This window comes from Mchenga conophoros, linkage group LG4 (genome assembly GCF_057382185.1).
Source record: "Mchenga conophoros isolate Kocher_MC1m ecotype Shallow Benthic linkage group LG4, M_conophoros_male_GT1.1, whole genome shotgun sequence".
NCBI classification, from domain to species: domain Eukaryota; kingdom Metazoa; phylum Chordata; class Actinopteri; order Cichliformes; family Cichlidae; genus Mchenga; species Mchenga conophoros.
This window is the reverse complement of record NC_140529.1, coordinates 23,027,005-23,041,471: the sequence shown is the minus strand read 5'-3', so window position 1 is coordinate 23,041,471 and position 14,467 is coordinate 23,027,005. Positions and strand designations below refer to the sequence as shown.

At 47.2% G+C, this 14,467-nt stretch overlaps 1 protein-coding gene across 1 annotated transcript in view; it reads right to left on the bottom strand.

Annotated features, from left to right (window-relative positions):
* Window positions 1–519: 519 nt before the first annotated feature.
* rai1 (retinoic acid induced 1) overlaps window positions 520–14,467 on the bottom strand; it is a 54,306-nt gene continuing 40,358 nt past the window's right edge. Inside the window, exons 2-5 of the mRNA XM_085271073.1 lie at window positions 6,192–12,788; window positions 5,899–5,992; window positions 4,802–4,851; window positions 520–2,294 (exon numbers count right to left, since the gene is read on the bottom strand). Coding sequence (XP_085127199.1) covers window positions 2,286–2,294; window positions 4,802–4,851; window positions 5,899–5,992; window positions 6,192–12,710 — 6,672 coding nt within the window. The 5' untranslated portion in view covers window positions 12,711–12,788 and the 3' untranslated portion in view covers window positions 520–2,285. The remainder of the gene's footprint in view (window positions 2,295–4,801; window positions 4,852–5,898; window positions 5,993–6,191; window positions 12,789–14,467) is intronic.

The window sequence follows — 14,467 nt, the reverse complement described above, 5'->3', positions numbered from 1 at the left end:
TCTTCTGCTGCTGTAGCCCATCTCCTTCAAGTTTTGACGTGTTGTGCAGTCAGAGACGCTCTTCTGCATAACTTAGTTGTAAGAAGGAGTGATTTGAGTTAGTGTTGCCATCCTATAACTCCTCTGACCCGCAGCGTCAAGAAGACCTTTTCTGGTGTTTAAACCTTCTGTTTGTGAGAGGCAGCCAATCAGAACAAAGTTGACTTAATTATTGTTTCAGTGAGAGGTTGAGATGATGTTTTGAAATGTGACTGATGCAAAGCTACTCTAGCAGAGTCCAAGAACAAACGTATGGAGCTGAAGATGAGCATTATGGGTCCTGTTAATTATAATAAATAGCAGAATGTTTCTGTATGATTTCTTATCATGTTAAGGATTAACTGTATTAAAATATGGCTTTTTAAGCATTGTCATTATTCCTCTTTCTAATTTGTGCCCTTGAGTGGCCACTCTGCACAGAACCACAATTTACATGTCTTACTGTCAGTGCGTGTTGAGTGAAGACAAAAAGAGCAGGCATTGGTCATAGCAGCATTGAAAGGTGCTGGTATATTTAACATTGGCGTTACAAAAAACATTTCAAACAGAGTGATGCTGTGTCATCAAGTCCAAACAAATAGACATGAAAATCAATAAACGGCATGCTCCCACTTAAGACCAGTGACATTCCCAAAAAAGGTTTTGTTTTTTTTTCATCAATGGATTCTTTTAATAACATTTTATAAGCAATAACATATTCCATTTTATAGAAAATAAACATCTCTAGGAAATACTATACACAATTATATTAGTACATCACATTTTACATTTAAACAGCATCAAATACCTATATACACCATTAAATAATGAGCTTCATAAAAGAGAAAGTTTGGTGTGGCATTTTTGCACTTTCTTTTATGCCCTAATACTTAAATATGTCTCCTTTTGAAAATGACCGGTACTTTAACTGACGCCCCGCACGGGGCATTGTTATATAGCATGGCGGAGTGAAAAGAGGCTACATTTTTCGATACACAAACAGATGGGTGTGTGTGTGTTTCATGACATCAGGACTGAATGCACGTCTTTCCTCGCGGCTGTGGTGTGCGAAATAATCTCGAAATGTTGTTAACAGGTAATACTTCTTGAACTGTACATAGATATGAAGTGGATGGACTGACTCCCGGTGGGTCCTCTGAGCCCTCGTCTGCAGCTTGTCGAGTGATGATGGTGGTGTCTGCTGTACATACTGACTGTGCGCACAGTTGAAGTAAACTCTTAAACAGAGTTCATATTTTTTTTCTCATTTTCATATATTTATATATATATATTTTAATTTCTGAATAGCACAAAGCCGGACATATACCAAGGGTGACGCAATGATGTTTAGCCATAATGCACATCAAAATACAGCTCCCGAGATAAGAGCCGTATATTAAAATACTGCGTCCATTTTTTTTCCTCAACTCTTCAGTATCAGAATATTTCGAGCCTGTGAAGCACATCATCATCATCATCATCATCACCATCATCTTGTATGGTTTCCTCATCCTCACCTGTTTTATTTTGTCTCTTGTTTTAAACACAAACGCGCACATTGAGATACATCCAGTGGTTGGCTGCTGTTTTTTTCTTTTCTTTTTTTTTTTTTTTTTGACGCGTGACATCTTGAGTTAGAGAAGCAATTCTTCATACTCCCACAGACACATATGCACAAACACACTGATGGTGTGCTTGGAGAATGACAATTCTATGGTTATCACATACAAACACATGCGCGCACTCTCACACACACACATACACACGCACATATGCACCTCTTGGCCCACAGACAAGGTGGCCAGAGGGATGTCCCTGTCCAATCAGTGTCCGCCGAGTGTCTGAATATGATAGCAACCCATCCGAAGGCAGAACACACACATGCGTTCCTCGCTCTGCATTTCAAACAGGTCCCCATGTGCACTGGCCTTAGGCGCGCAGTCTCTAAAGCGCAGCCTACCCTCCTGTTAAACAGTGTCACTGCCTTCTGCCTTGCAGTCAGGGGCTCAGTTGAGAAAGCACATTTCTAGGGCGGCTTCAAGGAGCAGCTGTTCTCTGCAGAGCTGTTTTTCCACTGTTTGTATTGCTCCTAGCTCCACTTCAGCGCTGCCTTTTAACCCTCGCCCAGCCGCGCTGGCTGGCGTGCCTGTTCGTCATCAGTCGTCACCGTGTCTTTAGGAATAGGGAGTGGATTTTGCCTCGCTGGATCGGTGTTGTCTGGCGGAGAGGTGATGGTGTTGGCGATGAAAGTGATACACAGGAATATCTTACAGGTCCTGTGAAGGAAGTGCACAGATGTAAACACAAAGTCAAAAACACAATTGGGATACAAATGTGTGAGGTGTGCCAGAAGTTTTCCTTCCTCGCCCAGAACTCTTGAGCTCTTTTCTCATCATTTCCTGTGACTTGTGAGGCTTTTTTGTGCTCGAATTTAAGCACCTAAATTCTTAAAAGCTGCAGTAAATGTGCAGACAGGTAAACTGCAAGCGTAGGCGTCTTCTGTGCAGATGTTGGTATAATACAATGCTGAAAGGGATTCTGTGCAGATTTGCAGAGTGAAGGCATTAAAGCAAGCTGGCTCTGGTGTGCTGGAGTGGGGAGATGGATGCAGCTGACCAGTGAACCAGCTCGCCTATGAAAGACGCAGCAGGAACACCTCTAAATTGTGCTGGTGTGGTGGTTGAGCACTTTCTTTCCCCCTTCTACTCTTCTGCATCCCCTGATATCTCTTCCACTGTCTCTCTCTCTCTTTCTCTCTCTCTGAACTGCCAGCTGCCCATCCTTATGCCCTGGATTCAGACCAGCAGCATTGCTCTCTCTGTTTTATCTTTCTACTTTCAATCCTTCTACTTCCCCCCTTCTCCTCCCTCCTTAAAGCCTACCTCTCACTCCTTTTTTTGCTTTTTCCTCTCTGGTACAACTCATTTTCCTTCACACCTTCAGTCCCGCTTGTTTTCTCCCCACCTCTCTATCACAGAGTGTCGCTCCCTTTGCTGCTCGTCTCTCTTGTTGCCCTCTTTTTCTCCTTCTATCTCCGTCTCTTTCAGCCTGCCACTCTCTGATGTAACTGCCCCCATTCGTCTTTTGTTCCCACTCAGTTGCAGCACAAAACGCTCTGTTTTTCTCTCTGCCTGTCTGTCTGTCTTGCGTTCGCTATGAGTATATGTGTGCGAGCTTCCAGGCAACCTGTTAATGAACCTGCGTGGACTCTCACAGTGTGTGTCCATTAGCACTGGACAATCCACAGCTGCAGGCAGTGCGTTTGTGTGCATTTTTTCCCCCTCAGCCCTGAAAGCAAGTGAACGCAGGCGAAAGGGAGAATTTCTTAGGGGGACCCATGGGTGGGGTGGTTGTGTGCTTGTGTCTGTATGTGTGCGTACGTGTGTCTCTGCTCTTCCCTTTGATTAAGCCGCTCGGCGTAAATTGGCACGGCACAGACCCCCCCCCACACACACATGCAGACCTTCAGATCCCTCAGCTGATGACAGCTCTGCCTCAGCCTGCTAACAACAATCTATCCCTCTCTGACTCGCTCTCCTTTTCTCTCCGTTTCTCACACGCTATTTCTGCTGCTTAGACGTGGGAGTTGAGGTGAAGAGAGGAGTGGAGAAGATGACAAAGAACGAGGGAGAATGGGATGAGGAAAGATGAAGGGAGGACGGCTGAAAACGGAAAAGGGAGCTCGCAGGAGATGAGAGGTGAACAGAGTGAGAGACTGGAGGGGGGGGGAGAGAGCTGGAACAGCAGGGTAGCAGCGAAGCAAAATAAGGGGAGCGGAGGGGGGGAAAAAGGAGGAAGGGAGAGAAATAATGAGAGAAAGGAGAGCAAGAGAGAGGGAAACGGTGGAGAGAGCATGTGGGGAAGATAGCAGGCAGTGATGGTGGGTGGGGTGTTTTGATCAGCAGCCAGCTTTTCATCCCTGTCAGTCTGCACAGAGGAGAACAGGAAAGGAAGAGGAAAAGAGGAAAGGAGGGAGGGAGGGAGAGATGCAGAGCGGGGAGGGAGGATGGGAGGCTACTGCCACTGCTGCCTCAATGCACCGCTGCTCCCTGCTGAATGTCAGCATCTCTAGCACCCCCTCCCCCTCCACACTCCCTCCCTCATTTGACCTTCCTCCTTTTGCCATGCAAACGCATCGCCACCAGATGGCGTCTGCCCTACAAGGAAGAACTGGACGTGGAGGAGACCATTCGAATGAACTCGGAGAACAGTGACCCTGCAAATGCAGCAGTTTGAAGTCACAGTAGCAGGCGATGGTAATAAAATGAAGGGCGCTCGTTGATATGGTGATTTTAACTCGCCGAGGTACACTGGGTACACGTTGAATCGGTAGGAAGAGTCTTCATGTGGCAAAGAGAAAAAGGTACTTTATGCCAGTCTACAATGAACATCAGCTGTGTTTTTTCTTTGTTTTTCTCTGCTTTACAGGAACTGACGGTTGTGTTTCCTGTTCAGCACCATATCATCTGTTCAGCCAAGGTGCTGCTGTTTGTTATAGAAATGTGTGAATTCAATTTTTTTCATCCCTGTGCTGAGGAGGTGGATAAAGAGAGGGGCAGGGGATGGTGGGGGGGTGTTGCTGGCGGCGTTGGTGTTAGGATCGGAATGGAAAGGGAGGCCAGGTGAGGAGAAAGAAAAACTGAACTTGTGTGCTTAGGCATATGTGTAAACACTGATATCTGATGTTGCCTGTGAAATGCTGGGGAACTGTTAAACTAACTGTTAAAGCAGGACGAAGTAATAAAGCATGCTTTCACTAGTTTAGTGGGGTTTTTTTCCTTACCTCGTGTTTAGGACATTTGATGGAGAAGTCATCCTCGTGGAATGTGCAGCCTGTGCAGAAAGAGAAAAAGCAAAGAACAACAGAATGAGGTGTGAAATCTCAGATTCACATTTTACTTTGAATAAAAAACATACCAGGAGGCTAATCCTGACAACAACAACAACAACAACAACAAAACAAACCCACAGCTCTCCTCAAAAAGCACAAATGAATGGAAAAAAAACTGAGCTAAATAAAAGAGCGATGCAAGCGAGGGAGAGCATCAGAGGAAAGAGGAAGACTGAGTGGATACGTTGCAATGCAGACAGGCAGGCAGGCAGTCAGATATGGCTGGTGCACTCAGCGGGATTAAAAAAGGGCCTCGCTCTGCTCCCTGTGCTGGCTCGGCAGACGTGGCAGACCGTTTAATCCTCGCACTGTACTTCCTTGGCATGAGATAATATAAGGGGGAAACCATGTTACACATATGCTGGCACATGGACACTCTCTTGTATTAACAGCAACCACACACGAGCGCTGATGGAAATGCACGTTGGCCAAGTTGTTATAAGGTGTGCATGGCAGTGTTCTGGCAAGCATTTGGAAAGGAAGGCACGAACATGCAGACACACACATGCACGCTCAGCCTCCAGACAGCAGCAGCGTGGATGGATGGAGCCACAGGGGCTGTGGTCAATAATACACACACACATACATGCAAGCTCAGCCTCCTCCCTCTATCTCTTCGCTTTCTCCTTTTTGCACACTCCAGGGTTCCACTTTCCTCTCATCATTCCCTGTATTCAAAGCTCCCTTCTTCATTCCCTCTCTCTTTTCCTCTTCTGCTCTGCCCTAACACTCTCAGACATCTCTTCTCGCACTCAATAATGCTACTCCTTGATGCATTTCCCCCCCTCTCACTCTCATTTAACCACAACCACTTCCCCTGCACTCTCTTTTCATTTTTCCCACCTATTTTTCTGCAATTGTTCCCTCCCAATTGGCCTCTCATCATTCACATTCCCAATTTCCCTCCTCATTTCTCCCTTCTCTTCTTAGCTTTTTCTTGTCTTTTTATCCCCCTGTTGCTCCCTCCCTCTCTCGCTGTGGTCTCTTACCTATCTCTTTGGCGCAGACATAGTGGTATTTATGAGAGCAGCCTCTCCAACAGCAGCTGAGGGACGCCCCCACAATCTGGCACTTGTAGCAGCTCTGGGGTTAGTAAGACAGATGGACATATGGATCAAGACCAGTAAAGAAACAAACAGTTTGACCAACAGAGGCACATTCAGAAAGGGAGAGAAAAGAGGGGAAAATGTTAAAAGTTTTCAGTAATTCTGAAAGATATTTCTTAGCATCCAAACACATGTCAGATTGGTCTAAGATTCACTGATGATAACTGCTGTCGTACCGTTTGGGCTGAGGTGTTGGCTGCCTCCTTCAGTCCGTATAGCCTTCCAGCTACCATAATTATCCCCTTGGTCCAGATGGCACAGTTTTCATGGGCCCAGTGCTCCTTAGCCTCTGCCTCCATTTGTAGCCTTTGGAACAAGCTTTCATTGCCCTCTTGGCCCGTGGGGGCTCCTGTGTTGACGGCCTGTAGCTGCTTCATCCTCTTGAACCTCTCTCGGAGAGTTAACCTTCGTAGGCCACCTTCCCGACCCGGTCTTTCCATTCTTTCTGCCCGTCGAAAACGCCAGTGATGCCTGCTGCTGCTACTGCTAACACTTCCCTCTTGAGCGGTTGCTTCTGTATTTCCTTCCGTTTCTGGGGTGCCCTCAGTCTCACTCTTTGAGGAGTTGCCCGGTTCTTCGCTGCTGCCGCTGTTGTCGTCGTTGGTCTTGTCCAACTCTTCCCTGAAGGCTTCTGTGTGTGTAATCGTCAAGATTTTCCGTGGAACCCCGTCCTCTGTGTAGTAAGGTCCACATAAATCACCTAAGTCTTTGTAGTTTGCCGGTTTCCCACACAGGCAACATGTCAGACACCTCCCAACGAGATCTTTATTTATTGTGGGTCCCTGCAGCATGGCAGCAGTGTGTGGCACTACCTTTGCAACTGTGAAAGGATTCCTCATTCTGAGGATGCCCTTTTTTCTGCGTCTCTGAAATACGACCGCATCCTCCGCCTTGTTGACTATGGCACACCAGGAAGAAAAGTCTCTTGAGTTGTTAATCCGTACATAAGGATAGAAAGACAGTTTAGACCTTTGATGGATCCATCTACGCCTGATCCTCTTCACAGAAATGGTCTCGGTCTGTTTTTCTGATACTGTCACTACAGGACCGATAACACACGTCTCCTCGTTTTCTGTGATTCCTTTTTCCCTTCTTTCCCTTTCTTGTCTTTCTTTCTCCTCTTTTTCCTCCTGTTCACATCCTGCTGCCCTCACTACTGCCTCAATTACCTCGATGGCATCTTTCATCCCGGGTTTTGGCCCGGGCTTTTTGTGGATCTTAATTGGCTTGCCAGGAATCGGCTCTGTTGAGGCTTTGCTTCTTTTCCTTTTAGCTGGGCTTGCTGATGGTTTTCTGCCTCTTCGAGGTTTATGGATGAGGTCTGTACTGGTAACCTGGGGAGTTTCTATGATGTCATCTGTGCTGATTGGCAGAGGTACTGTGGGCTCTGTGGGGTTGACCTTGTCCTCCACACTCTCCTGTTGCTCGTCTGTTTCAGTGTTAGCCTCCTCAACTAAATCTGTTTCCTCTGAAGAGGACTGGCCTTTTCTTTTCTTCCTCCTTTGTTTCAGGTGCATCTCATGGTTGTTTTTGATGGCCCTTTGCTTTGCTAGTCTTGGTGTTGTAACTATTAGACTCCCTGCTTCCAAGGCTACCACTGAGGCATCTGTACTCTCCACCATGGCCCATCGCTTCCTTTTAGTCCTCACAGACTTGGCGGCAGCTGTAGATACGCCTTCTGAGGCCTCCGGTATCCACTCACCTGGAGCGCTGTCTTCTACTGCGGCCTCTGAACTCCAGACATTATCAGCTAGAACATCCTGCTCTGTCCCTGGTTTAATATCTTCCTGTGTTGCTTCATTTTTATTTACAACCTCTTCTTCCAGCCCTTGTCTCACCCCCTCTAGTGTTGGTGCCTCTGGACTCATGTCTTGCTTTTCTCTGTCTTGTGTCACCTCCACTTTCCTCTCTCCCACCTCAAGTTGCTTCTCTCCATCTTGTTGAGACTCTATCACCTCAGTGCTGTTCGTCACAATAGACGTCTCACCTTCCTTTAAGATACGCTCAGGCAAAGCCTTGGTTGTCATGTCATCAGTCAGACTGCTGTCTAGCTGGGGGATTGGGAGGTGTTTCTTTGAGCTAGGAGATGTAATCTTCTGCACCATGGCCTCATATTTCTGTCCTCTGCCTTTGCGTGGTGGGAGAACTTTTGTTTTAGTGGGGCACTGAGGAGGCACCACAGGCGGGTCACTAGTGATGTCAGGTCCACTGGTGTTGGCCAGAATGTCTTTGGTTATGGGAGTGACCACAGGTTCTTTCTTAGGCGGCCCTCGCTTTCTTCGTGGGCCACGTGTGACCTTCTCTTTAGGTGTTTGGACGGCCTGTTCCACCAGGGCGGGCTGAGGCGGTAACGTTTTTGGTTTGGGTTTTGGACCCCTCTTTCTTTTTAATGGTGTAGAAAGTTCTGAAGTAGGTTTCCGTTTTAGTGGAAGAGGGATCTTTTCCTCAGATTGCTCAGGTGGCATGTGTGGTGTGGGTGGGTCTCCTGTAACTTCATTATCTGTGACTGCAGTCTGAATGGGGGAGAGCATTTGCTCCACAGTTATGAGCTCTTCTTCTTTAAGAGAAACATCGCTGGCTTTAAATTCTGTGACTGTCTCTGTGAGAATATCTTCACCCATATTTTTTTCTTTTTCTTTTGACAGTTTTTCCTGGGAGGGCTTCCTGGATCTCAAAACCATATTTTTGCTCTCGTTCTCTGGCGTCTTTAGCTCATGGTGTGCTTGTTGCTCCTCTTGTGTTGCTCCCTGGTTTACTTGTGATATTGTAGATTTCAGGCTCTTCCTACTCCTGCTTTGCGGCCCCACGAAAGGCTGAGTGGTTTCTTCCTGCTGCAACAATTTAGGTTTAGCAAGTGAACCTTTGGGCCGGCCCACTGGGGCCTTGATGGGTGCAGTGTCAGTGTGGGACAAAATGCCTGGAGACTTGGGTCCAGGCTTAGGTCCTGGTTTTGCACCTGGCTTGAGAGCTGGTTTTGGACCAGGTTTTGGTCCTGGTTTTAATCCAGGTTTTGACCCAGGTTTTGGTCCAGGCTTTGAACCTGGTTTGGGTCCTGGTTTTCGTTTTATAGGAGTCTCAATTTTCGGTGGCAGTTCTGGTTCATTTGGCAGAGGTTTTGGTCCCTGTTTTGGTCCTGGTTTTAGCCCTGGTTTTGGGCCAGGTTTTTGGGCTAGTTTAGGCCCTTGTTTTGCACCTGGTTTTGACCCTGGCTTTACACCAGGTTTTGGCCCTGGTTTTGGCCCAGGCTTTGAACCTGGCTTTGGGCCTGGTTTTCTTTTTACATGAGGTTCGGCTTTAGGTGGCAAATCTTGTGCGTTGAATGAGCGTGTGCACATTCGTGAACGAAAACCATCACTTAGCATTTTGGGAGTCTGACTCACAATAGATTCCTGATGGGCTAGATCCATTTGATCTGAGAATAGCTCGGTTTTGCTTGGAGGCATGCTTGTTTTCTGTGTGTGTGAGTGGCCTTCTTCCTCTTCCTTTTCCCCCTCCCTCTCCAAGCTTAGCTGTTGCCTGATTCCCACACCTGAATGCATGATTCTTCTTCTGCCCCTGGCATGCTTACGTCCAAATGCCCTCGGCTGAGCAGATGGAGCCACAGGTTCTGGTTTGGCCAAAGGGGTTACAGCGCTGGAACAGCTGATGCCTGGTTCCATGTCCTCGTCACCTTTTTTCGGGGAAGGTGGAGTGTCTGCCCAGGAGGGGGCTGAGGGAAGTATTGACTTCCCTGGTAGCTGAGGAGAGTCTGGCTCCAGCACTTTAGCATCACTGTGATCAATATGATCCCTGGCCTGAGATGGAGGTGTTGACTTGTCATTGAGAGCAGAGAAGACTGGCATAGCAGACTGAGGCTGAGGGGCAGTGTCACCAATTGCTGACTCCATTTCAGAGGCATCTGCTGCGGCCGTTACTGCTGCTGAGTTTGGATGGGCAGGTCCGCCTGCAAACTCCTTGTCAGAATGGAGCTCAGCAGTCTGGCTTTCTGTCTTGCTGCCAATATCCCCAGACATCTTTTCTAATTCATCTCTTTTATTCATGTGCTCCTCTTTCAATGACTCGGTCAATTCCCCACCCTTCCCCAGTTCCTCCCTCATCTCTACAGACAGAGGTGGTGAAAGGGAACATTTCTCTTGTTTCTCTGTTTCTTTTTGTTCCTCTGCATTGGTTTTCTCCTTTTCTCTCTCTTCCTCTTCACCCTCTCCTTCATTGTCCAGGTCTCTTGTGTCTCTCTTGTCTGAGACACGGTCTTCCAAGGCCTCAACTTGAGGAGTTGGAGACGTGTTTTCTGAGCTGTCCTCCTTCCCTGTGGAGTATTGATCCTGCTCAAGGTCACCCCTGGAAATGAATGGCAATGTTTTCACTGAGCTCTCAGATGCAGTTGGAGACTCAGATTTGTATGTCTCTGATTTCATCTCCTGGCCAAAATGATCTTTGTGGCTGGAATCAGACAGAGCTGCCGGTGACTGTTCAACCGAGTCTCCTGCATTAGGTTCATATTTAGTCTGGTACACTGTCTCCTCATAGCAGTAGGCTTTTCCTGTCCCCTCTTTGTTTATTTTGCTGTAAACATCTGGACATTTCTCTTCATCTGACCATTTTTCTAGCTTCTTTCCACATTTTGTCGTGTCCACATCTCTCTCACTCTTGTGGTCAGGCGTCTTCTCTGTTGTCAATTCTTCTTTATCAGAAGATTTCTCTGTCCAGGCCGATTCTTCGAAATTCTCTTTGACAGGCTCATTGATGTGCTGCATATCAGAGGGAGAATCTTGTTCTTGCTTCATGGGACTGGGGATTGTAATGCTTGTTGGAGATCTCTCGTCACTAATGCTCTTCACTGGAGTGCTCATGCCATCTCCTCCCTGCCCTGATTGACATCTAGCAGGGTCAGGGGTGAGGTTGTGCAGACCTGAGTCGCCAGACCTGGTAGACATGTCATCGGGAGATGCCATGGAGCATGAAGAGGCTGTGTCGACGCTGAGCTGTGTGTTGTTATGGGCCTGGGCTGGACTTCTGCCCTGGCCAAAGTAGTAGTAGCCCCTGTCCAGCGGTTCATCGCTGCTGCTGGAGTAGCCACCCTCATGGATTTCCATGGGCAGCGGTTGATGCTGTGGGGTACAGTAAGCATCCTGTATAGGTCCCCCACCCACACTGCCACCACTGTCTGGATATGGAGGACTTTTGTATTCCTCACCCTTTTTGGATGATACTGCACTTCCAGCACTGCTGTTGCTCCCGCCACTGCTGCGCTTACTGCCTTTTTTGTTTGCAACCAGGGCCTCTGAAAGCAGGAGCTGCTGTACATTATTAGAGATGCTCTCCACCTGAGAGGTGAGAGCATTCAGACTCCACAAGCTGGGGTTTGACAATAGCTTCTCTGAGAAGCGTTCTTTCATTGTGGGGACCTGCGGTGTTGTGGAATAGCTGTGCGGTATGCTGGGTGAGGGGTGTGAGCGTGGGGGCATCAACATAGTGTTGGCACTGGCTTGTTCCTGCATGCCAGCTGAAGATGATGAAGAGGAGGAGGCTGCTCCAGGGGTCATAGGTGGCTGGCTATACTGGAATGACTCTGGATTGGTCATTAACGGTGAAGGGGTGGAACTGTATGAAGGGGAACGCCCCACAGATCGGGCTGGGGAGTGGCTCGAGGAGGGGCTACAAGTCTGATAATACTGTTCTGGGGACCTGACAGGCAACTCTGAGAGACAGTAGTTTTGTTGGGCTTGGCTATAGTGTTGGTATTTTGGATGGGGTTCCTGGGGGTTGGTCATGGGCTGCTGCTCGTAACCTCTTGAGGGAGGCTGCTGATATCCGTAACTGTTTTGGCTCGACCTGTAGGCCCCCTGCTTCAGATTGCCATGGCTGCTCATTTGTCTGCCATACTGAGAACCTGGAGGCAAGTTGTACCCTTTGTAACAGTGGGGCATAGGGCTGCACTTTTCCATGTATGTAGATGGAGAGGGTGAGTGCTGCGGGTAGTGTAGGTGACTCTGGGGATACATGAGAGGTGAAGGGGAAGGGTTGGGAGGATGGGGCTGGTGGTGGGGGCTAGTATAGATAGGGGTAGAGGGCTGGTGGCACTGGGTCTGGGAGTGGCCCAGCATATTCTGCTCCATGTACTGGGAGGAACTAGGTGCAGGAGTACCACTAGACTCCAAACGTCCAACCATTTCCTGCTCATACTGTGCTAACTGCGCTGGGTCCTCCCACTTCTGCTGGAGGTGGCCCTCGCTCATATATTGGGCTGAATAAGTTCCTGGGCCCATGTGATTACTGTAGCCCCCGGGACCCTGCAGGTGCTGACTGGGATTAGGTGGGGGCACTTTGCTTCCTCTGAATGATTTCTTTGCTTGTGAGGGTGCTGAGCCCCCATTTCCACTCCCATTTCCTCCGCCATTTCCTGGGTAACCAGCGTAGGCTTGCTGGCTGTAACAGTCCTTAGGTCCGCCTCCAATTCCTGGTCCTCCAGTTGTCGGCATGCTTGTCGGGTTTGCCAAGGAATGTGCCTCGTAGCCTGACCTGGTGTGCCCCGGGCCTGGGCCTGGATGTGGACCGGGTCCTGGGTGCGGGTGTTGTGGATGGGGATGATGCGGGTGTTGCCGGTAGGTCTCCAGGCGGGATAATTCATGGGGCTCCTGCTGGTAGCAGGGTTGGTTGCTGTGGTAACCACCGCTGCGCTCACGGAAGGACTGCATAACGTTCTCCGTCTGTAGCCAGAGCAGGGAGGGGGAGGTGAGGTGAGACGGGAAAGGGGAAAGGGGGGGTTGGGGGTTCTGGAGGCAGGGAGAGAGGGAAAAGTGAGAAAAAGAAGAAATGATGAGGGTTAGTGCTGCTGAGCCTGGAGTTCAGCTATTCTGCATCTTCTCCTTTGATATTCAGTGTCTAAATCTATTTTTACTTTCACCTGGAGTCAAAGGAAAGTTCTCCCTTTCTATGAGAAACTAATGATGACAGTTTTTGTACTCCGGCTCACAAACATTCAGACACACAGACACAGGTACATGCACCGTTCACTCCTTAAATATATTCACTTCATCATCATAACATGATTACCAGTGTTGGGCAAGTTACTTTGAAAAAGTAAATAATTATAGTTACTAGTTACTTCTTCAAAAAAGTAACTGAGTTAGTAACTGAGTTACCAGATTCTAAAAGTAATTAATTCGTTGAAAAGTAACTATTGCGTTACTTGCCTCTGGGGTCCAGGGTATAATTGGCCATTTTAACCACTTTTGATTTTACCTCGACATTTAACCTTTAACAACTATTTACTTTGCCTTGTTTGGTATCATTCTTTTTAGCACAACCTCACGTGTCTGAATTTACAGTTATGTTTTCATTTTGATATACTGTATTAACACAACTGATCTAAAATCAGACAAAAACATCAAATCCGATAAAAAAAGTGATATTTTCACTGAAACAACCACAAACATGTTCATTGAATCATATTTCATAACCTTAAATGCAAATATAAATTGTGAATTTTAAAATCATATGCACAAGTTTTGCACACAGCAAGTTATTTGCAGCCATTTACCTTTCACTCTTTTTTTTTATAACCATTTCAAACTATTTACAGAACAATCAGCTGTTCTGCATTTTATAAGATGCCAAATTATTTGTGCCACTCCAAAAAAAAAAAAAAAAAATTCTGTCCACTATAAAGGAGAACATCACAGCCTGATACCTGCAGGTCTGACAGCAGCAGGTGCATCACTCCTGTTTTCTACCTGGAGACAACAGTCACCTCATTGTTCTGACACACAACACAAAACTATCCACAACACTACACACTAACTACACAAGACAACACATGAACTACACACTCCAAACATGCTAAACGTCACAAATCTCTCACATCTCAAAACTTGCTCTCTCTCTTTTTCTGTTCTTTCTCTCTCTCTCTCTCTCTCTCTCTCTCTCTCTCTCTCACCGTCACTCCTAAAACTTCCCCCTCTTCCCTAAACAACCAAATGTCATGTCGCCATATCATTTTTTGATTGGTCGACATGGTGCATTTTTCCACCAACACGAATGTGTTAGGGTCCCTGGGTCGTTGACCCAGTGTTTTGTGTTTTTGGTTCTTTGATTTTGTTATTTCATTATATTCTAGCTTTGCTTTACGGGTTTTAGGATTATTCTTAGTTAAGGTTCTCTGGGTGGGGTTTGGTTAGAGTTTTAGTGTTCTGGTTTTCTGTCTGTGTAATCCTTAGTTGCTGTCTCCCCTGTCTGCCCTGGTCCCACGTCTCTGTTCCCTCTGTTGTAGTGACTGCATGTGAGTCTGTGTCTTTTTTTCAGTCTCTGTTATGTTTCCTGTTTTACTTTGAAAGTCCATGTCTCATGTTAATGTGTCTGGTTTTGCTTCCTTTGTCTCGTTAGGCCTGATTTGCCCCAGCTGTGTTTCCCTCCTGTTACTCATTCCCTGATTGCTCCCTCTGTGTATTTAAGC